The sequence below is a fragment of the Ictidomys tridecemlineatus genome, chromosome Y (assembly GCF_052094955.1).
Source record: "Ictidomys tridecemlineatus isolate mIctTri1 chromosome Y, mIctTri1.hap1, whole genome shotgun sequence".
NCBI lineage: Eukaryota > Metazoa > Chordata > Mammalia > Rodentia > Sciuridae > Ictidomys > Ictidomys tridecemlineatus.
This window is the reverse complement of record NC_135494.1, coordinates 6,550,973-6,575,455: the sequence shown is the minus strand read 5'-3', so window position 1 is coordinate 6,575,455 and position 24,483 is coordinate 6,550,973. Positions and strand designations below refer to the sequence as shown.

The window sequence follows — 24,483 nt, the reverse complement described above, 5'->3', positions numbered from 1 at the left end:
TTTGTTTGTTTGTTTGTTTTTATCCTAGTATATCACTTCCACTCTTAAAATCTTTTTGTGATCCCAGAGCTTTTGGAAAATAGGACTTTTGAAACAATTAAGCTTCTTCTATATTCTTTGTCTTGACAAACTGGCTTTAAATTTAAAATAAAATCGACCAATTTGACTCTGAATATTTCTCAAGTAGTGAGCATTGTGGTTCAGACTTTTTTTTTTCCTCCTTTGTAGAATCTTGTGTCCCCCAGTAACATATTCCAGCTGCTGAAGCTCCTGAGTGTTTGGAAAAACCCTTTCCTTTGTTTGGTGGAGACAGTTTGTTCTGCTATTTGGTCTGCTTTGAGAAAAAAAAAAAAAAAAGGAAAAAATAGCCTCAGTCATCTGGTAAGCACTCCAGTGTCCAGTGTGCATGCCAGCAATACTGACAGGTATAAGTGAGGAGTCCTGCTTCCTCCCGTGTTGAAGCATAACTTTAGAGAAGCAGACTGAGGCAAGCATATAAAGCAGGGTTTACTAAAAAAGGATGGAGAAGCAGGCTATAGCTGATATCCTTGTATCCCAGGAAGTGAGAGCATTCTGCCTTTCTAATATATCATAGTCTTCCTTTGTTCTATTGCTCTGTTTCGTTTACCTCTCTCCTTCCTGCCTATGTGACTAGGCTCAGGAGATGCTCAAGTGGGTTGGCCAAAAGGTGAGAAGCAGATGGACAAGAGGGGCCAAGATGGAGTGATCTGGGCAGGAAGTGGGTGTAATTAACAACTTTTATAACTTCCTGTAGGAAGGGATATTTCCTGGGGACAGGTTACCTTAGCCACAGACTGGAACAGGGGAAGTTTATCTTGATAAGGATGAAAAGGGCTTTGAAGGTATTTCAATACCTCAGGGAAGAGTGTCCAACTTCCAAGACTCGTATTGGCCTCCTTGGTCTCACCTCACTTGATTTACCTATCTATACCGATGTTCTGTCTAATTCTGGCTTCACCAGGAGACCTGACTCTACCCATTTGATTCCACTTCATATGAACATCTTGTCCCTTTTCATGGAAGATTTCTGTAGCACTGTTGGTATAGTTAGTAGAAGTAGGGAATCTAGGACTGGTTTTGTTTGTTTGTTTCACTCATCTGGCCTTTCTGTTTTAAGGATTTCCAATCTGTTGGTCTTGGTCTTGTAATATATACTACCGACACTTTAAGACAAGGGCAACCCCAACCATCAGTTCCTACCAATACCCTCTTGAAAACACAATCTTGGCTGGATGAACCATGTAAATCTATTTGCCTATGACTAAGAAAAAAGAAGGTGCTTTACATAGCTCAGATAATGCATGCTTTGGAAGGGGAGGAAAGAAGATCACCATATGATATTTTGAATTGTGTAATTGGATTTTGGTTGGTCAGAATAAAGATACAGAAAATTTTGTATTTGCAGGCATTTATGCATTACTCAGTAAGGAATCTGGATGGTCAGGAGTTAAGTCAATGGTGCAAGAAAGGCATAGCTTCCAGTATCCAAAGATAAGAGAACAGCAAAAGGAAAAGTTGACAAAATTTTAAATTCTTTCAACACAGTGTCAGATGATCAGCACCACTTCTTGGCCTAACTCCTGCTTTAGACATAGCCCCACATGACTGCAGCTTATCCTTGCGGTGAACTGAAGACCTGGGATGCCCACTCTGGGCCTGAAGAAAGAAGCACAGGAAATGGGGGGCACTCATAAATATGGTGAGTGGTATAGGAACGGTCTCTGAGGATTTGGTTTCTGCCTCACCTTCTAACCTGTCTCTGGCTCTGATGAAGTTTCTTCTGCCTCTGCAGGACCAGCCAGGTTAGGAGAATTCTGGCAGTGAAAGACTGACCTAGGGAAGGGAATGATCTTCCCTTTTAAGAGCCAGTAGGGTACTCCATCTGGTCAGAAAAACACCTATTGTCAAGGCAGGGAAATTCCCTACAGAAAATGCACAAGGGGAATGGCAGGTTGAGCAACTGTGCCAGGAGGGGAAAAAACAACAACAACAAAAAACCACTAAAACCTGAATACAGCTAGAGAACGAGTGGCCAAAGCGCGCGCACGCGCTCGGACACATACACACACACAAAAAAAAAAAAAAAAAGAAAAAAAAAGAAAAAATTAGCCTGTTTTGTCAGACTTTGTAACTCCAGGATGAAATGTGGAGGCCAAGGTATGAGTCAAATCATCCTTGGACCCTGCTTCAGCTACACCTGGTACAATAATGTTCATCATACCTGCATGGTAATAAGTGGAATCTTCTCTGTAAGACCTCTTTGTGGGAAAGAGAGACCCAAACATAAGGAAAAAATTTCAACAAATGGAGGGGATAATTAACATACTTTCTCAGCTAGCTGATGTTGTTTTAACAATCCAGAAGGAGTAGAAACTAAAATCAATATGTGTTTTCACTGGCAGGCTGTTCCTGCACAGGGATTCTTAAGTAAGTATAAGGAAAAGGGTGGGAACAACTGCCCTCCATTCAAGAAGAAGAAGAAGAGGAGGAGGAGGAGGAGAAGGAAGGGGGAGGAGGAGGAGGAGGAGGAGGAAGGGGGAGGAGGAGGAGGAGATGGAGGAGGAGCAGGAAGGGTGAGGAGGAGGAGGAGGAGCAGGAAGGGGGAGGAGGAGGAGGAGGAGCAGGAAGGGGGAGGAGGAGGAGGAGAAGAAAGGGGGAGGAGGAGGGGGAGGAGAAGAAAGGGGAGGAGGAGGAGGAGATGGAGGAGGAGCAGGAAGGGGGAGGAAGAGGAGGAGGAGAAGGAGGAGGAGGAGGGGGAGGAGGAGGAGGGCCTACTTCATGGCAGAAGTACAATGGCAAAAGGCAAAAGGGTTGTTCACAGAAGCAAAGGTGCCCACAACCCACAACCAAATTGATCCTCTGAGAAACAAATGATCTCCTAAATTCAAGGCTCAGAGTATAAGTTATGGGGCATAGAGGCACAAAGCTATGTAGAGGCTCCTAATCCAAAGCCCCACAACAGCCGCAGGTACAACTGATAGTGAGGCCCAATTGTTTGACATCCTGATCAAGAGTGGTACAAATTATTCTGTTTTGTATTCAAGATTAACCTTTCAGCAACGACCTTGTAAGTGCTGGGTATGCTGGTCAGGCTCAGTGGCATCCATTGATCCAACCACTTGAATTCAAGCTGGAGAACAAAAACTAAGAAGTAGCTTTTTGTCAGATTATTTGATCCCTCTCCTGAGGCTATATTTGTTGTGTATACTAATTTCACAAATAACATTTTCACCACCCTTAAGTGCTACGATTACATTTATAAGTGCCAGAAAATGTGCCCTAGTTGCAGCTTTCACTTGCCAACTAGGAAAAGAAAAGTGAGCCAACTTCCTGGAGGTCCATGAGGAAGGGAGGAACATCTATGATCTGATGGGACCCTGGGAAGCATGCTCAGTGCTACCCCAAGCAAGATTTTACTTAAGCCAAGGATAACCTGTCCCTCAAATACAGATTGAGTTGAGCTTGCTGGTTCTTCTATAACTGTCCTGACTGTAAGGATCTGTAGGTTCTTTGTCTCTCTGATTCAGAATGAGATCCACAGAAACAAAGGACAAGAGCAAAGTAATAGGGTTTATTAAACTAATAGAAATCAGAGCTTCTGCAGTGGGGAAGAGTCGAAAGGGAGGGTTGATGCCAGGTAGCTATTGTCTAGGGGTTTATGTGATATTGGAGAGGAGTAAGGGGGCCTTCAAGACCATAGGCTAGAGATTTTTAAAGAAGTGGGTGTTTGAGTCCACTGGAAAACCTGATATTTGTGGCCCTTTCCAATCAAGGTGTGGATCACATGCAGCTTTGCCTCAGGGAGTAGCTTAGAGTTTTGGTGCATATCTCCAGGCTCCAATGTGGTCACTGGTTATGAGCTATCTACACCACATGTGGTCAAAGGCAGAAATGTGAAAGTAAAATGCAGGCTGAGGAGGGGCTCTTAATCCTGTCTGCCTTTACATTTCTGTCTACTGCTCACATGAGGAAAGCCCGCACAGATGAGAACTGATTTGTTCAAGACCTATGGATGATATCGTTCAGGATATCATTGCATAGTTTTGAATTGCTATACTCTGGCGACTGTGGTAATTATAGGTAATTCACAATGCTTGAATTAAAGAATGTATTCTTTTCGAATTCCACTGGATAGGAAGTCCCAATTATTGTTTATTTTGAGTGGCAGCACCCTAATGCAAAAATAACTGCCAGTATTGCTGAAATATCCTACCACAGAGATTCAAAACATCTTTTTCTCTGTTTAATGAGAGTCTAGAAAAGGCCTACAAAGGTTATGACTAGATCAAATTGAAATTATCTTTCATTATTAGGATGGCATTCTTGTAGTTAGCCCTGACTATGTACATTGTCTTTCAAACTCTGTTGCTGTACTGAGATACCTCACCCCATGTTATATTAGGTGTTCACAAATAAGGCTCAGATTTATGAACAAGAAGTCATGTAAGGATTCCAGACGAGCCAAGGAACCCAAAGTTTGAGAGGTATCTTTAGCCTTAGAAAGTGCAGAAACCAGAGACTGTTACATAAATTACTTGGAATCACAGAATAATGGTGTCTTCAGATCTCTCTCTCTCTCTCTCTCTCTCTCTCTCTCTCTTTCTCTCTCTCTCTCTTCACAGATACTTATAGTTCTATATGAAGTCTTAATGAGAACAGAAAAAGTATCTTTGCTTTGGACCCCAGAATGCCATGTAAGTCAAGAAATCTTTGACTAAGCTGCATTTAAGAAGTTAATGTGTCATAAAAGCTCCTGCTCTAAGGAGTTCAGACTATGTGTACATGAGAAACAAGGTGCAGCCCTTGGAGTTCTCTTACAGTATTAGGAGGCATACCATAACCTGCAGCTTATTTGTCAAAGCATCTTGACCTCATGGCAAAAGGAGGCGCTCACCAGGACTTCAGGCGATGGATACCACTTGTGATTCACTGTAGGAGGGGGAGAAGTTCACTCTAGATTGTGTTGGTACCTCATCAACTCCTGGAACTATTAAAACATAGATGACTGTTTAAGGTATGAAGAAATGCAAAGTAATTCCCTCAGACAACACTAATGTCAACCATAAAATGGTCTCCATCTTAAATCTGGCTACCCTGTTGACAGCAAGTGATAATGGGCCAATACATATGACATGAAATCTTAGGTGCTTTTTAAACAAATCTAGAGGGTTGGATTTGTTTGATCTATTGAAGACCCAGATTGGGACCTTTACACCAAAGGGAGCAGGTTTGTGAACAATGGCCAGATGATAGCCAGATATGCTGGAATCACAGAAAAGGAGATATTGGAAGCCAAGCCTCTGTTATCAGGAACATCAGCCCAGAAAGCTGAGCTAATTGCTCTGACAAGGGCTCTGAGACTGCCTAAAGGAGAGAAACTTGAGTTGTCATTCAAAATATTGTTTTATTATAATACATGCCTATGGAGCTGTCGAAAAGGGGTAGGGTGCTATTCACCAGTGAAAAGAGGAAATCAAACATGCCTCCTAAATTGCTGTGGCTGGTCTTGAACTTTGTTATCCTCCTGCCTCAGATGCTGGGGTTACAGGCTCCCTTATTTTTAAATCTCAAACTTACTTTGAAAAACATGACAGCTAGCTCTAATGTATACTATTTTACTGTTGGAATTTAATTATTTGAGGTATTGTAAAGGCAATGAATTTCAAAACCAGGGGGTGTGTATTGCAAAATTGACAAATGACATCTGCATGACTTTCCCTCCCCCACAAAAACATGATGCCTTTGTCTGTAAACTGCCAGTTTTCCACATCCGTGTACATGGAAATTTTATAACGTCTATGGCTTAAATTTTCATTGAAATCTCATCTACTGGAGCAGCTTGGACTCCCTTATCTGCCTCCCACGATGGGAATTCTTCATATTCTTGACACTTAATCGCTATTTAAGGTTTAAAAACTTAAAAGTTGGTCGGCTATGGAAAAAGGTAGATTTGTTATTGTCCAAAAAAAAAAAAAAAAAAGAAAAAGAAAAAGAAAGAAAAAGAAAAAGTTTTCAAGAAACAGAGGAAAAGTTGACTGTAATGCACGTAGAAAAATGGCAATGAGTCAAAGATTTTATTCCACCAGTAGATGTTACACTTGGTTCTAAGCAAACATCCATGCCCACAGACTTGCGCAGCCCAGTAAAGGCAACGAATTTCAAAACAAGGAGTGGAGGCTCCACCAGACAAGAGTTTACAAATCCGGTTCTGGTTCTTGGTTATGCGCAATTTGTAAGGCCAGCAAAATAGCTGAAAGACCACTAGTGAACACACTGTCTGGAGAAAGGAATAGTTTAACACGCTTAAGGAAGTGCAACATTTTCTTTCCCAAAGCCTGCTTTTTGGGTGTGCTTCCCACCTCTATATATCTGAGCTATAGTATTAAAAACAAAGAGTAGTGTACTGTTTTATAGAGACCGTACTCCGATAAACCACCACCAAAACGTGGGTCCAATCACTTCAGAACGTCCAAATCTTTGTGCGTTAAACCCGTTCACATACCTTATTGTGAAATCAAAGTTTAAAAATGAGATAATAACAAAAGTTAAGGTGAACAGGGCCTTCCTTAGCGGGAGAAAGGAATTCCATACGGAATCTGATCATAAGAAAGTCACCCTGTAAACTATGATAAGGGAACATTGGCTTAGGTCTGCGTAGCCAAAATTACCCGCTAGTCACTCAGGTTTGTGCGGTGCTTCGGTGCTCGGGCCGGGCTCCAGCAGTCCGGAGCTGCAGCCCGCTGGCTGGTTGCCCTGACCGGCAGGACACATCAATGTGGGCAGCGAACCTAGATGGGGAGGAATGAAGGGACAAGAGACACGAAGGGTGACAGCAAGACAAAAGTTCTGATTAAGCTGCAAACTTTTATTGTTCACACAGGGGTATTTATGGGCTGGGGATGGGGGGAGCTCTCTTATGGGCAGTTTCTAGAAGTCTTCACAAGGTGAGATAGCGCAGGATGTCTCAGGGAGATGGATGGCTGCTGGGTGTCTCCCAGGCGAGATGTCTCCTAGGGGGCTGTTTCTTGTAACTGTCAGGCTATTCTTGAAGGAGAACTCCCTTTTGGTCCCTGGCATTTCCCCCTTACTTATATAAAATATATGACCATACCTTACCGGCCTATGTCTAATAGAGAAATCTTTAATTCTGTTACTTAGGGCTGGATAACCATACTAGCAATCATTAAGCCTACCTGTGTAGGTTAGAAATAAAGGCCTTAACCTAAAAACTATTCTGGCAGTCCCTTTTTATGGTTATCAGGCATTCCTGTCTGAGAATCTCTTTTGCAGCCTCCAGTTTACTTATTTTTGGAAGTTACATTTAACTATTATTATCATTTAAAATGCCCAGGAATAGCAGTGTTTAGGCTTTGACTGTCTTTGCTAAGTGTTTAAGATGAAGCAAGTCAAACTGGTTTTTGTTTCTACCTATTGTTAAGTCAGCTGAGTTACTCTGGAAATCCTCGGGAACTTCACAGCAGCTTCTCAGTTCTGCTAGTGCCATTTGTGCTAGGATGGGTCCAGGCCTTGCTTGACCATGTGGCTTCCCTCGGAAGCATCAGGGATGTCTCCCTTCTCTGATGACCCTCCTCTTCACAGCAAATGCACTGATTGGCTTTCTGCCCTCCACTGGTCTCATTAATCTCCCTGATCAAGAGGTTATGTGGCCTAGGGTTGCAGAGCCCTTTGGAGAAGTCCCCTATTCCCTGACTCAGACTGACTCTGAGGGCAAGAGCCAAATATTGGTTTTCTTGGCCCTTTTAATTTAACTTTAATTTTAAAACTTAATCTTAAACATCCAGCAAATAAATTTTAACAGCCTTATATTAATAGTACTGGGCTTTAATGTCTATCTCTCTATCCTGTAGGTGATAACTCCTTATCTTAAATTAGCCCAGGTTGTGTGTTCTTAAATCAGTACCTCTGTAAAACAGCAACAAGCAATCCTTAGACCACCTATAAGCAAACTACAAACTAAAATTAACTAGGGTAAAAGCATATTTAGTTTATGTAATAGCTACCTTGAATTCTGGCAGAGTTATACATTATAATCCCCTGTTTGAGATCCTGGTAATCGTGACAAGAACCAACTTTTGGACACAACTTTTAAATGTACTGAAATCTGGTCTGCTTCTTTCATAGTCACTCTCACATGTAGTGAGACGGGACATAGAGCCTCATCTCAGGCAAGGCAGGGCTCTTTATAAATCTTAAGTACTATAGTTCTGAGGCTGATCATTTTACAAAGCCTTCATAAATTGTTGCTCAAGTTTACATGAACATTGGCTAACACATCACATCTACAACATGAACTAAAGGCTGAAAACTTCTAACCCCCCCCCTTTTTTTTTAAGTAGCAAAGTACTTTTGTGTTGTACAATAAAACCTTCACACAGATTAGGCTTCCATTAACTTGAAAATACATTTAAATGGTATCTCAGTGTAAAGTAACATGGAACTTTACATATCTTATTGATAACAAATCCAGTTAGAGAACGCAAATGATATAAATAAATCTCCAACATGTTTTTTTTTGTTATTGTTTTTTTTTCTTTTAAGCCTAAAATTACCATATAACTTCAGAACACCAGCTTGATATAATGCTCTTTTGAAGCTTCTACCTTACAGACTTCTATACCTGGAAGATATGAATTAATAGCACCATAATTACATTGATGATTTTATATTGACCGAGTTTAGCTCTTAAAGAAATAACATTACAATATTGAAAAAATAACAGTTGTTGTTTAACCATAGTTGTATAATTTTAAAAACTTATACATATAACCAATTTACACAGACCTTTTTTATCACTTGCTTAAACTCTTTTGTTAACTTAATCATATAGACTTTTTTTTCCAGAAACACATTTTCTCTCTATTAAATCCATATCTAGAACCTTTTAGTTTTTCTTTTTCATCTGTTAACCTTCTTTTTTTTTCACATTTTGAAATAATACTTGTAAATTTCTGAATTTAAGCAATTATTTTATAGACATCAACATTTTATTAGGTTTTATTTTTGAAAACCTAGAAAAACTTATAAGCTTAATTTTAAAGACATCTTTACTTCTATCTGTTTACCCAGTTTAAATTGAACCATTTGAATCACGTGAATCAAAGATATTTGGATCCTTTTTTTTTTTTTGAGCGCTCTTTGTATATCTGCCAATTGTCATATAACTGCATGATATATGGATACACACACACACAGACATAGGACATACAACACATAACATGAGTGTAACACATACACAAGGCCTTGTAGTTTTTTTTTTTTAATTTCCATTGCAATGTTTAAAAACTCCACAGTTCATCAAAAATAGAACTGATAAGAAAGCATTAACTTGTCCATGAGCTCAAAAAATACAGAATCTAAGGAAAAAACAAGAGTCAAAATGACTGGCCAGTAATTAGTAAATATCATACAATTTACTTTTTGGTTTGGTATTGTTTGAGTTCAGGTAAAAGGACACTTTTAAGAAAGGAGGATCTGTGGGGATGTAAACTTAAGAAATAAGCCTGTGAGAAGGGTATAGCATCCTTTTAAATGTTGGCAGTGCGGTCTTCCATCTCCAGACGATGATAGTAAACCTGTATGGGCTTAGAGGCTAAAATATTAATCTGTTCTTTAATAAATTGAACCAGCTGTTTATAATGCAGGGTCCTATGGACATTATTAAAAGTAAACCCAACAAAGGGCCTAATAGTGGTGAAAGACCCTAGCCCAGTTAGCCCAGTTACCTAAGGCCAAGATATGAAACCAAGATACCAGGCACCAGGCATGCTCTCCGGACAACCGGTTGAAGAACAGAGCACCCGCATCCTGAGTCATGAATGAATAAACCGGAACAGATAAGCAGGAACAGAAAGAATAGAATGCAGACCTGTGGTTTTTGGAATGCAGACCTGTACCCCCTAGGTGGCCTATATGCTAGATTAAACAAACCAATAAGAAACCTGTTGCTTCCCGCGCGCGCGCATGCACGCACGCAACCTGTCCCAAACCCTATAAAAATCTCTGTATCCCCAAGCCCGGTGTGCCAGTTCACCAAAGCTCCGGCTGAGGTTCTGCTGGACACCCGCAGGCGCCTGTGTCCCAATAAACCAACCTCTTGCTTTTGCAGCCAGTGTTTCGTGTGATTCTCCTTGGACAGGGATACGGGGGTCTTTCATTGGACGGGGGTCTTTCAGTGGAAGAAGGTAGGGTGAAAATTAAGCCCAGTCCAGAGGGGATTTTCAAATAGTTCCCTTCGTCTCTTTTCTAGATCTTCTTGAAGCTGCTTAATTTTAGTCCGTACTATGTCTGATTTATTGGCATAAAAGCAGCATTGTTCCCCTAAGGCCAAGCAAATACCTCCCTGGTTAGCTGTCAGCAAATCTAAGCCTCGTCTGTTTTGAAGGACCACTTCTGCCAGGGAGTCTATTTGGTCCTGTATATCTTTAATGGTTCCTGATAGAGTTTGTACATCATCTATAAGTTGCTGAGATAGGCGACGGTAAGAGTGTATAGCTGTGCCTAAGCCAGCTGTACCTGTGCCCACAGCAGCTGTAATTCCAAGGGTGGCAAGAAGTGGTAAGGCCTGTATTGTCCTCCTATGTCTTTTAACTAAGGTGTCTAGGCTAGGAATGGGTAGAGGTTCATCTCCTGGGACAATAGTTATATCAGGGAGTAATAAGGCAAGAACACAGCCACCGGTCCAATTCGCTGGAAGCCTGGGGAAGGCTGAGTTTCCTCCACACATAAAAACTGTGCCATTGGGGGGACAAAGAGATGGGGTGGGTGAGGAATAATTTTTTACTGTTGAGCAATTTCCAAAGGAAGTAACTCCAACATCAATATCATAGGTATTATTCTGCATCGCGCCTAATTTACCTATGCAGGCCTCCTCCACCAGGTGCTTGCTGATAGTTTTAGTGCAGCAGTTCACTGCAGTGCTCCGGGACCAAAGGCTCACTCCGAAGCCTTGGAAGTCTCACGTTGCACACCCCCTAGAGTGGCTCTCCAGCCCGGAGCCCTGGAGCGAAGAAGGCCGGCTTCAGAATTTCCACCAGTCTGGTCTTGTGATCTGGTTGGGCAGGGTCATCTCACTGGGGAACTCCAAAATGTTAGACCAGGATGCAAGAAAAGTCCACTGACTCCAATTAAAATCAAATTAAAGCAAGCTTATTATTTCAACCGGCTGGGCGGCCTCTCCCTCCCAAAACAGCGGGAACAAGACAGCCCCCACCTTTCCTACAGCCCAGCTTTATAGCCCAGAAAGTTACACAAAAGGGGGTTAAAGATAACAGAACTCTGACAAGCATCACACTAATGGTAGTTTACTTTTTTTTTTTTTTTTTTTTGCTGGCCCCAACATCAGAATTTATGAGGACCATTAGAGCCTCAGAGAGGGTCGTTGTCTGGCCAGGGAAGGCCAATATTTATGAGGTGTCACTAAGTTTCAGAGAGGGCTGCTATCTAGTCAGAGAGCCAGGCATGGGTGAGTTCAAGGCATGGGCAGGCATTCCAAGCAGGTTCAGAATTTGTAGTAATTTATAGTAAATCTGTCTTGTTCCTGCTGGGATGGCTGCAAGTCCATTAATATCTGTGGCCAGTATTTTTATTTTTCCAGTGAAATCATTATCAATAATACCAGGGAAGACCTGAACACCTTGTAAGGTAGTAGAGGCTCTTCCAAGAATAAGGGCACAAGTATGAGATGAAGGGGGACCCATAATTCCAGTGGGTATTATCTGAGGCCCTTGCATGGAGTCTAATATTATATCGGTGGTGGCACAGAGGTCCAATCCTGCGCTGCCTGGGGTGGCTCATTGGAGGGAGGCAATCATGGAGAAGGATTTTGAGGTAGGTTGGGAGTTTGGGAGGGAACAAACCTTATTGCTCCTGGGTTTGTCCTGGGGGAGGTCGGGGCCAGGGGCTGGCCCCGCAGGGAGTTTCCCGGGAAGCGGGAAGAAGTAGGCTGTCCAAGGGCATTTGCCTTAGATCTACACTCACTAGCCCAGTGACGACCTCTACCACATCTAGGGCAAAGGGTGGCTGGGGGCGGTTTAGCCCCGGTTTGAGGAGACACCATCCCTAGGCTTTGCTTGCCTGTCGGACAAAATGCAAAATGACCAGGCTGTTTACAAGTAAAGCAAGTACGTGAGCCAGGATTGCGAAAGGCCTTGGTAAAGGCAGCACCTATCGCCAGACCCATGCCATGGGCTGCACCCACCCCGGCACAGAGTCTAATAGAGTCAGAAAGTTCCCCTTTGTCCTTATGTGGTCGAAGAACATCCTGACATGCGGGGTTGGCGTTTTCAAAGGCAAGATGTTTTACAAAGGGGCTTTTGCTTTCGCTTGGTCCAAGCAGGCGCTCCGCGGCTAGGTTAAGCAGGGCAACAAAGTCGCTATAAGGCTCGTCAGGCCCTTGTCGGATTTTTGCCAGGGAAGTGGTAGCCGAGCCCTTTTGAGGAGGCGTCTCCAAGCCTGTAAGCCAGCCGTCTGAATCTGCGCCAAAAGTCCAGCAGGGAAACGCACCTGTTTAGGGTTAGTGTCAAAGGGCGCATTGCCCACTAGCTTAACATAAGTCCAGGATTTAGAGGAGGCCTTAGTTAAATTTTTTTGAGCAGTTTCCCGACAGTGCTCTTTGAAATCTGCATTCCATAACAGGAAGTCTCCAGCACTGAGGGTAGCTCCGGCTAAAAATTTCCAGTCATTAGGAGTAAGCCATTGTGCGCTGTGACTCTCTAGTAAAGCCAATGTGTAGGGCGCAGTGGGTCCATAGTGAGCACAAGCCTTTTTAAGTTTTTCAAGAAAGCGCAGGCTTAATTTTTTGTAAGCACTCGGGGTTCCTTCCTGCCTAGGGGTGAACTCCTCATCCTCTGAGTCCTGATCTTCCTCTTGCCCTCCCCCGGCTTCATCCCCTTGATCCGTTTCCTCGGCTTCCTCCTCTAGATCTGTTTCCTCCGCTTTCACCTCTTTGTCCTCAGCCTGGGCGGGCTTATCTGTCTGACTGCGGGTGACTGGGAAGGCGAGTACAGGCCGATGGCACGGCTTAGCCTTTGTATTAGACCACCTTGGGCCAGCTCGGGTTGACTCCGTGCCTAAGGCTAATGAGCTGAGCTCAGAGTCAAGGGATCTTAATTCTTTTAAAAGTTGGATCTGTTCCCATCTGTGTTGGAGGGACTCTCGCAAGGGAGCCAGGTCAGGCAGGGGAAGTGGAGAAAAAATGTCTGAGGGGGCAGTTGGCCCCTGAAGGGCCAGAGCACAAAAGGCAGGAGGGATATAGGAGGGAGGGGGATGTGTAAGTCCTATAGGCTGTGGCAGGGTCCTGAGAGGTGGCGGGTCTTCTGAATGGTAGCGAACTGCTTCCTTCTCCAAGGTAGCCTCCTCCCCAGGGGTCAATGTGTCTCCGGGATTTAAAACTGGATAAAGGCGGTTGGTAACCGTTGGAGCCTTATTTATTAGGGCGGGGTTTTGAGCGGGACCAGGAAGGTTCCCAGAGTCCTGGGGAGACTGAGAAGGGTCTGTGTCTATACTAACTGAAGGGCATGCCGAGGGGGGACGAGAGGTCTTTTGCATAGCCTCTTCCCCAATCCTGACAAGTTTTAAGGTGCCATTGTCAAAGGGTGAACTTTTAAGAAATTCATTAATTAAGTTCTAGTAAGAAAAGGTAGGAACAGGCACCTTTTCTGGGCCAAAGGATTCATAATAATCTTTTAAACAGTCTCCTACTCTAAGCCGTCTTTTACCATCAACGGTCCCTTCAAGGGGAAACCACGGACACAATTCTCCTACGTATGAAAAGAATAATTTTAAGGCCTTTTTCTTAACACGCGCCCCCTGTGTCTTGAGGGCCTCCTTGAGGCTTGACAAAAACAACTCATGTGACGAAACTGCTTGTCCCATGGTGTGTCACTCACCTTGCATCGTCCTCGCTCTCCTCCCGGATCTGTCTCTCGGTCCTGTCTGCGATCTCACGCTCCCGCTTGGCCAAGTCTTCCCGGAGGACGGCGTTCCCCCTCAGCCAAAGGCTGGAGCTCCACACTGGGCGCCAAATGTCCCCACCGGCAGGACACATCAACGTGGGCAGCGAACCTAGATGGGGAGGAATGAAGGGACAAGAGACACGAAGGGTGACAGCAAGACAAAAGTTCTGATCAAGCTGCAAACTTTTATTGTTCACACAGGGGTATTTATGGGCTGGGGATGGGGGGAGCTCTCTTATGGGCAGTTGCTAGAAGTCTTCACAAGGTGAGATAGTGCAGGATGTCTCAGGGAGATGGATGGCTGCAGGGTGTCTCCCAGGCGAGATGTCTCCTAGGGGGCTGTTTCTTGTAACTGTCAGGCTATTCTTTGAAGGAGAGCTCCCTTTTGGTCCCTGGCAGCTGGTGTCAGTAAGTGGGGCTATGGATGGCTTCGCTGGTTCTGCTTTCATCAGTGCAGGTTTTCTGAACTGCGCTCTGGCTGCCCAAGGTTGTGCAGCCTCGCGTCCACGGACGCCTGGCTGCACAGTTTTAATGGGGGCTCTTCGGGCAGCGAACTGCTGCCAGTCTTCTGTTGCGTCTTAGCCTTCTTGCGAGGCCGATACTTGTAGTTCGGGTATTTCTCTCTGTGCATGGCCTGTAGTCTCAGTGCCTCTTGGAAGAATGGCCATTTTTCGGCTTCTGTAAGCGTTTTCCACCGGTATCCCAGCCGCTTGCTGATCTCTGAATTTCGCATGCTGGGGTTCTCCAGAGCCATCTTGCGCCGCTGGTCGCGAGACCACACCATGAAAGCATTCAAGGGTCTCTTGACCCGGCCCTGGGTCCCTTTAAGGTTGCCTCCGGTTTCACACTGATCATTTGAGCTAGAGTGGTAGATCCCAAGGAAGGAAGAGTTTTTCCCGAAGTCGAGGCCATCCTGTTGCTGTTGGGCTGGACTGTAATTGCTGGGGTTCAGTACTGTAAACATAGCGGAAGAATACGATGGTACGCTTTAAGATGCTCAGGGCAGGACCAGAAGGGAGGGGAGGAGAGGGAAGGACGAAATCCAAGGAGTAAGACTTCGAAAACCTGCTTCACTGTTCAAAAATGTCTTTCTATCAGAGCCTTGCTACCTTGCCATTCGTAATGAAAAGTTCATTTCTCCTCCCACAAGACCTCTCCCAACCCCCAACTCGGCCCAAACAACCTACCTGCCAGCGCAGTCTATCAGCCCACCTACTCTCAATGAAAGCATCATCGTAATTCAGAAACTCGGTGACAGTAGCTCTACTGCCAGTCCCGCACTCTAGAGGCTCTACTATTCGCCTTAAGGGGGAGGAGGGGGGAATAAAGCAAAACCTTGGTATCTGAGAACTCATTGGGCACAGCTCCTGGCTGAGGGATACTCATGTATTATTAGTATCAATACGAGTGAATGTTATCTTCAAAAACTCATAGCTCATTGCTTGAGGAGAACCTACTTCTGTTAGGCACACACCACTGGATATTGAATTTAGAGTACTCTCCCCCGACCCACGTCCATCTGTGCAATTGAAAATGTTATGTGAATTTGCGGCTGGCAAATACTTTAGAATTCCATTTCCTTATCTAGGCTAACAAGTATCAGAATACTCACAAATAATTAGCGCTCAATAAGGACTGATTTCAGGAACGACGAATACTGAACTTTCTGTACTTCTGAACGGTTCTTTAAATAAAAGAAAAACAGGGCCCAGCGGGCTGCCACACGCCCAGAAAAATGTAGAACGTCTCCTTGAGACAGGAGACGTTCTCAGCGACTTAATCAGGCCCTAAGTGAACTTGGTGAAAACCCTATCTCAAAAAAGAAAAGGAAAAAAAAAAAAAAAAGGAAGGGTGGGGGCGGCGGGGTGAGTGGGGATGGAGCTCCTTGGGGAGTGCTTGAGGTTCTATTCCAAGAAAACAAAGGGAAGAAAAAAAAGCAGATGACCTTGAAATTCATTCAAAACGGTTCCAGGGAAGTGACATACCATTAAACAGGGACTCATTTTGTCCCTTTGTGGTAAACTGTTGCATATTCCCCCTCTCTGGTGGTGGGGATTGAAATTCAAATTGCTATGAACTAGGAAAGCGCCCTCCCACTGAGCCACCTCCCCAGACCCAATGCTATGCTTTTAAGGTTGCTGGGTTCAGTTTCATATAACTAAAGCGACTTGGAAAAACATCTATCATAGATCCGAACTAATTTTCCATCCATAGCTCTCCCTATCCCTGACTGAGAGCCACAGGTGATCATCTTCTACATTTTTCATCAACCTACTTCAAAATTAAAAGGCTACGGTTTACTAAATAAGAACCGACTTCTTTTTTTGGTCTTTGTTTTCTTTTATTATTATTATTATTATTATTTTTTTTTATTGTTGGTTGTTCAAAACATTACATAGTTCTTTGTTGCAGTAATTCACTTGCAGGTCAGCATGGGAAAACAAAGAAGAAGAAGAAGCAGAGCAAGCAAAGCAGCAGCAGAAAAAAAGTCCTTTATTGTGTACAAGCAATCTTTTTATAGTATTGTGAACAAAAAAGGCAGCCTTCCAACTTCAATAAATCAGGTCTTTCAGCTAATTAAACATAGCACACAGAAGTTTTACTTTCTAATCAGAAGTGACCCGCTTCTCATGGCTAATCTACTCTCGGCCTGGAGTATGCTGAGCTCTGCTCTTTGTTTAGAACAGATAAAAAATTTTTCTCAGAGCCCTCCTAGCCCACTTGGCAGAACATCCCGTTTGCAGGCAAGTTCTCCCAAGGTCAGCAGACACCTGGTTTTCAAGCATGTTTGTTGTTACCTATCTAAACCTTGAAGAAGCCTCTCCTTTGCGAGCAGGCCCTCCCAAGGACAGCAGACACCTCATTTGCAAGCATGTCCGCTGTTACTTATCTATACCTTGACAGAATATCCCGTTTGCAGGCAGACTCCATCAAGAACAGTAATAGTAACACAGTTACATTTGATTCTTTACAGTTCTTGATATATCATATTTCACATTTTGATTCAAGAGAACCGACTTCTTTCAATGTTAAAGTTGGGAGTTGAGGAAACGGGTCATAAAAGATCAGAGATGAAATAAAATAGTATTAGGGGACAGACAGGTGTGAATAGAGGAACCATGGGTTGAAAGGAATATTCTCTAAAATGGTCCTTCTCTGCTGACTCCTACGTGCTTGTGTGTGAGTGTGTGTGTGTGTGTGTGTGTGTGTGTGTGTGTGTGTGTGAGAGAGAGAGAGAGAGAGAGAGAGAGAGAGAGAGAGTGAGCCAGCAAAATATTTTCATTTTCTACATTGTCAGCCTTTAAAACACACCAAACTCTCCTTATTACCTTCCAAAACTACGTTTAAAACCCCCTCCCAGATTCACTCCCACCCACCCACCCATACACACACACACACACACGCATATATGTCAGTGTCAGGTTATTGATGACAGGTCATTTTATCCAATTATAAAATATTAAATGACATAAATAAATCCACAGCTAAATTTGTTATTTCTCTATAAATCTGAAAGAGACTACCATTACAGAGGACTTTACTTTGGGGAATACCAGCTTGGTAAAATGCTATTGTGAACTTTATATTTTAAAGACTTGTAGAGTTGGAGGACATGAATACATCTAATGTATAAAGAAGTCAATTACAATGATGTTCTTATATTGACCAAGTTTAACTTTTAAAGAAATATTTAGAATCTGTAGTGTAGCATATAATAAGCTAAAATAATATTGTATATTTAACCAGACTTGTAAAAACCCTCTCTCCTTTAGGACTGGTTCTCCTAAATAGTACTGGTTCTCCTAACCCACACAAGTCATTATCTTGATAGATAAGAGATGATCAGCATTTTAACACATCCCAGTTACTTCAACACATGCAGAGTTAAATTGTGGTTTTTATCAGTATATTAAAATTTGACCTTAACACATATGTTAACACAATTTACAGCTACCTGAAATAACTTTGTGCTTATCATACCCAAATTAGTCACACCCGAATCTTTTGAGATTCCACTTCACAAGCCTTATAACTTGTTTACATTACCACACAAAAGACTTTCTCATCTGGAAACATTTGCTTTTCTTTTCTTTCTATTTTTTTCTGTACTATAATATATTTCTTGTATCTCTTTCCTAGTTGCTGGCCCTATCTTAAGTTTATATTCTAAACAATCCTTATGAGATGTCTGAGGTTAGACAAATTACTCCATTTTAATAAGGTGAAATACTTTTGGCTTTTTACAGCATTTTAATCAAGAGACAACTGAAATATTTTACTCTTTGCATATAGAATTACATATGTTAGAGTTTTAACTCATAGTAGTCTTGTTTTTAGTAAAGGTCCAGAAACAAAACAATCTTAATTTTCTTTTCCATTTAGCAATGTATAAAAACACATTTGATAAATTTCAATATATATTGACTTCTGGGATTCAAAAAATCAATAGTATTTGAATTTACATTTAGCAATGATGTATTAGTATTTTAACTTAGCAAGCTAATTGATGCCCCCTTTAACCTACACATTTACGAAGAAGATTAATACCATTTACATTAAATCTAATTTACTGATTTTTAGCTGTTAACTTTAGGTTGCCCATGGAAACCAAGATATCAGACAAGTGTAATTAACAATATAAGCCATCTTTTCTCTGTTGAAGAAGAATCCTAGAAGCAATGGACATTACCTTTTAAATATTTTACAGAGATCAACACTCTATTAATTGCCTGACCACCTAGAAAACTGTGTGGGTTAGTAAGATATCTTAACTGTTATCTGGTTGGTTGGTTGATTGATTTTTGGTACCAGGGATTAAACCAGAAGTGCTTCATCATTGAACCACATCCCCACCCCTTTTCACTTTTATTTAGGGACAGGGTCTTGCTAAATTGCCTGGGGCTTCCCTAAATTGCTAAGTCTGGCTTTGAACTTAGGATCTTCATGCCTCAGCCTCCCAAACTGCTGAGATTATAGGTATGCACCTGCCGCAGTCTGGCTGGGCACAATTCAGGAGCCACTTGTCAAAAGAAACGAACTTTATTTTTAGAACCACACATGCCAAACAAAACAGCTCCTCAGGAAAACCCCTCAGAGCCCAACTGCCACCACCGGCTTCCCACAGCCTCTCCACCGCCCCCACTCCTCCTGCTCTTGAGGCCCATTGGCTGGGTCGTGTGGGCGGAGCCAAAAATGTCCCCCAATGAGCAGCTCCGTAGTCTGAAAGGGCGGGGAAACAGCCCAATGAGCATCACCGCAGAGGAGCCAATCAGCTAGAAGTTGCTCCCCCCCCCCCTCGTGAGCCAATCATCAGCTGGGAGTCTGAAAGTTTGCTGGGGCCCCTGCCAGCTGTGGCTCTCAACATGCACCAAATAAGCCTGGCCTGCTTAACCAATTTAAAACAAACCTTTTCTTAAAGGTTTAAGTCACATGAACTCAAAGGTATTTAGATCCATTCATCATTATTTGTTTTGTTTTGTTTTGTTTGTTTAATTTTAATATCCATATGCCAATTTTGCTTTCATGTAAATAGTACAGAAACAAAAACACATATGTTAACACAATATACAATACACCTGTGTGCATAAATATACATAAAAACCAGCAGGAAACAAAGAATTTAGAGCTTTGTATTGAATACTTGATCTCTGAATAAAGACAGCAGGAAAAATGGATAGAAGGTTTAAAACAAAACAAAACAAACCCAACAACTACAGTTGGCCAAAACAAGACTGATTTGGGAAATAGATATATAATTAACTTGGGTATGTTTTAATCTACCACAAAGACCATGAGCTCAAAAAATAGAGACTTTGCAGGGAGTGGGGGATTGGGGGTGGACACATCCACAATTACTCTAGTAAAGGAGAACCCAGAACATCTATATCAGACCAGAGTGAACTTTTTGGACCAGATTAGTTAGTCTAGCTATTTAAAGAATGTGGGAGACCACAAGTTCCTCAGGGGGGGAATTTTTTTTTTTTTTTTTCCAAATGAAAGAAGATTTGTAAATATAGGATCAATTTTAATTTTCTTTCCCTGTGCTCATCTAAAGAGAAGTGGAAACCTCACAGGAAGCATTTCATCTCCTAATGTCCCCCAAGCTTATCCTGTCAGCTTCCTGAAGCTGATTCAGGGTAATCCCAGCTGCATAATTCCCATAATAGAACGTAGACCTTGTAAGCATCCTCAAAATGTTCAGAACCTAGTACAGCTGGCCTTTCCAGATACTCTCTACCTTTCTCTCCTGTTCTCCAATATTTAGGGAGGAACTTACTGGGAACACAATCCCAGAGCACAGGAACAATAAAACAGCCATTTACATCCCACAGCAGGTTGGGTTTAAAAGTGACACTGTTTTCCTCTGGTCTTGAACTGCTTTTGGACAACTGTTTATGAAATTGTTACTTTGTTCCAGAAGCAAGCTTTGGAGACATGGAGATTGTTGGGTAGAACTTGACCTAGGCAATGCTGCCTTGAAACATATCTTTCATTTTAGAACCAGAGTCATCGAAAGGTTACTCTGACTCAGCCTGACTAAACTCCTGACAATACCTCACTTATAGGCAAAGCATCCCAAACAGTACATTCAGTCTCAGATAACGTAAATTGTTATCTGAGACTAAAATCCACACCACAGGACTCTTCTCTGAAAACCCCATAGTCATAGCCTAATTCCTTCATCCTCACTCCCCTACTGGTAAGTCTGGAGTGTTTGCCTAACATTCCCAGGGCTCTAGGTTCAATTCCTAGCACCACCAAAAAACAAAACAAAAACAACAACAACAACAAAAAAATGAAATCTTTGGTCTTTATTAGAATGTGCTCTACACCCAACCCAATAATTAGCTCAAGAGTTTTCCTCTAGAGTCACCAAGAATCTAAGGTGGAGAAGAGAGTTTCAGAGAAGGCTGAATGGAGAAAGCAACCCCCAAAAAGAACTGAGGTAACTGAAGATAACCAATAACCAAAGAAGGCCAATGATAACTGGATGGAACTACCAAATGTCACAGGGCTGGGTCCTTAGGAAAACTGAGGCAACATGAAGACCCCCTTCCCCCGCCTCTAAGCCCCGATTCTTGTGATCAAGTATGAAAGATCTTGGACATGCCATCTAGAATAACAAAAATGAATTTGTGAAAAGAATAGGAAAAGGGAAAGGGGATATTCTCAAGGAACAGAGAGGGTTCTCTCTGAGAAGAGAGTGACAGCATGTCCCTACCGCCTTCCAGTTTTATTGTGATCCCAGAGAATTTTCCAGAGAATTCCACCCAGGTCCACCTCTTGACTTTTGACTGATGATGGCAGGGTGACATCAGACTTTGAAGTCCCTGCTGCCATGACACCTGTAGGTCACCTTGGACCAAACTGACTGGTTCTAATTGGAACCTATTCCTACAGATTTTATGATTGGAGGAATTATTCTTATCTCTGTTTCGGGATCTGGTCTATGAAAAGGGTCACAAAAGTCTCCCCTTTAGGGTAACTTTGGTTCCTCTTTTCAACATTATTTCTGGCCTGCATTTCTCCTGTAGGTAACAGGTAGTTTGCTGAAGAATGTGACATATCTGCCCACTCAACCCAGGCAGGGATGAAGGTCAACTGCTTCCCAGAAAACAAAACATGTAGGATTCAGCAGAAATAGGCTCATTTTACAGAATGATTTCCTTAACCTCATGTTTCCATCATGTGTAACTCTTTTGTCTCCTGCCATCACAAGAAAACAGTCCTGAGCTTCTACCACCCTTACAAGCCATTTTTTTAAAAATTGTTTGTTTATTGTTGTTGTTATTATCATTTGTTTACCTGCTTGTTTTTGTTTTGGTTGTGGGTGTTTATTTTTTTGTTTTTGTTTTTGTTGTTATTGTTGTTGTTATTGTTGTTCTGGGGTAATTTTAGCTCAGAGATACATTCCTAGTTCTTTTTATTTAATTATTTTCATTTTATTTTCAGACAGGGTCTCTGCTAAGCTGATGAAAATCCTAAGTTGCTACAGCTGCCCCTGGAAGTTCATACTCCTGCTTCAGGCTTCCCAGGCATTGGGATTACAGGAAGCACAACACACCTGCCCTGTGTAAGTCTTGAACCCATATTGGATTAATGAAGATTGATGCTCAGTTACTTAATTGCTGTGCCTGATTGTTCTAAGGTTCTAACTTACTTATTAACTCATTTTCTTAATGACTAATTATTCAACCGTCATATGTTCTAATACTGGTCTGAGACCCTGAAGGCACACAGATGTGTATCTTCGTGGAACTTACTTTCTAGTAGTATAGCCAGGTGTCAAATAAACTGATATCATCAGATATCTATGTTCTGTGAAGATGAGCAGATTAAAGAGAAAATTGAGATGAGTCTGCAGTTTTGGAGAGGGTGGCTAACATCCCCTCAGTGCTCACTTGGATACTCTTAAGGCTGACTCCTTTGACCCTCACTCCCTTTACAATCTCTGCCTGAGGACAATTTTTCTGTTCATGGAAGTATGCTGCCTTACAAGTGTTAGATAAGTGTTAGATATTTACTGCCTCTTGTTTTAGTCAGTTTTTTATTACTATAACAGAACTATATAAGATGACCTAAAGATATATATAAGATAATTTAAAGAGAAAGAGGGTTATTTCGGCTCACGTTCTGGAGGTTTCAGTATAGGATTGGGTAGCCCTTTCGTTTGGACCTCCAGTGAGAGTAGCAGAGCATTTAATGAAGAAATCCCTTCACTTTACCAGCTGGAAGAAAATCTGAGAGAAAATAGGCCGAAGCACTAAGTCCCCCTTGGGGACATGCCTCCAATAACCTATGGAACTTTCACAAGGGCCCACTTCTTCAATATCAAAGCACCTTCCATTAGTGCCATTTGGGAACCAAGTCTTTAACACATGGACTTTTTGGAATATTCATCTAAACCATCATATTCTACTCCTGTTCCCAAATGTCCAAGTCCAGCTCACAATGCAGAATTCATTCTGTCTACCTGGAGAATTTCAAAATACCGAAGCAGCACTGCTCAGAAGTTTGAATTCTAAAAGCACCTCTGAGCCTAAATCCTTACTTGATAAATGAACTCCTATAAGAAATAAAAATAAAGTTATATATATAATTCTAATATCCAATGGTGGGACAGGCACAGGGTAAAGGGGAATGGTGGGAAAAATAGGCAGGAGGGGATAAGCCCAAGGCAAAACTAAAATCCAGCAGGACAAACATTAAATCTTAAAATTAAAGGTGGCACCCTGGACACAGTGTGGTAGGATGTGAGCGCCCATGAGCTTGAGCACCCCTGCCCTTGTGACTTTACTGTTTACAGGTAATGTGACTATAACAGAGAAATAGAAGCTGTTTTTGTTAAAAGTGCTGACTCTTTAAGTGTGCCTGCAGATACCTAACTTGTAACTAAAAACACGATATATATTGGCATCTCTGCCTTCATTTTGTATCTGCTTCCTTTATTACCTAAAACTTTGTGGGAGCTGAGCTCTATACTTAGACATGGTGATATAAGTTTTTCAATCCTAGATTTATTTAACCTCTCTTTCCCTGCTTTCAAGACTGTTGGGACCCTCACATTTTTACAATATGTCTTGTTCAGACCCCTGGAATAGTGCTAGCAGACTCCAGTCATTGTCCAACCATGTTCAAGGGATAAGAAAGCCTAGTAGGCAGATCACCCTATGAAGAGATTGTACCATAGGCAGGAGAAATTACATCCTAGGGACAAAAAATTGCCTCATTGCAGGACCATAGTTCTGATAATCATACTGAGCCGCAAGTAGAGATTTCCCTCTCAAATGATGAATTTTTTCCAGAGCCACCTTGCATAGTCAGAACTGAGATCATGACAAACCAGATCCCTCTTTGACCAAGGCTGCTTAACTATGTGTACTTCTCACCCCTCCCCCCCCCCGTGTGACCATATTAATAAAGTTATTTTTCCTAGTTTTATTTATTTACTTATTTTTCACCATTATTTTTTCTGTTTGGTTTTTGGGGTGAGTGGCCAGGCCTCATTTTTTTGGAACACCCAAAATCAGGCCACTGGCCTAATACTTTAGGAACATGGTCACTCTTTTAGGATGCTTTAAATGTAGCCCATAGCTTTACTCATTCCATTGAGTTTGAACTTCATTCCCACAACTTATCTGACCCTAATGTATACTGCATGGTTTTCCAAGTTTCCTTTAAACGCATTGGTGGATACCAACATGACCACATCATTCCAGCACTCTGTATGCCTGCAAAACCAGTTTCATAAGGATGGCAGCAAAGTTTGTTGCTAGCACAAGCTGTACCTGTGCCTGTCTGAAGTACAGTGGCCCTTGAGTGACTTCATGGCTGTGTACAAGGAAAAATATCCCAAGGAGGTTCAGTGTCCACCAGGGGCTGGCTTTCTTAAATAATACTTCTCCAGAAAAATCTTTTAAATCAATTTTCTTATTCATCTCTCTTAGGGTGGCCTTAAAGATTTCGGAGATACTTCCAAGCATCTTTC

The 24,483-nt window shown here is 42.2% G+C and overlaps 2 protein-coding genes across 2 annotated transcripts in view; both read right to left on the bottom strand.

Moving 5' to 3' along the window:
- Positions 1-6,865: 6,865 nt before the first annotated feature.
- LOC144372012 (uncharacterized) overlaps positions 6,866-24,483 on the bottom strand; it is a 46,730-nt gene continuing 29,112 nt past the window's right edge. Inside the window, exon 3 of the mRNA XM_078035424.1 lies at positions 6,866-14,103. Within this exon, the coding sequence (XP_077891550.1) occupies positions 12,388-13,587 (1,200 nt within the window). The 5' untranslated portion in view covers positions 13,588-14,103 and the 3' untranslated portion in view covers positions 6,866-12,387. The remainder of the gene's footprint in view (positions 14,104-24,483) is intronic.
- On the bottom strand, positions 14,160-15,175 carry Sry (sex determining region Y). Its single transcript, XM_078035425.1, has one exon. It carries the CDS (start codon positions 14,956-14,958, stop codon positions 14,443-14,445), a length of 516 nt encoding a protein of 171 aa, XP_077891551.1. The 5' UTR covers positions 14,959-15,175; the 3' UTR covers positions 14,160-14,442.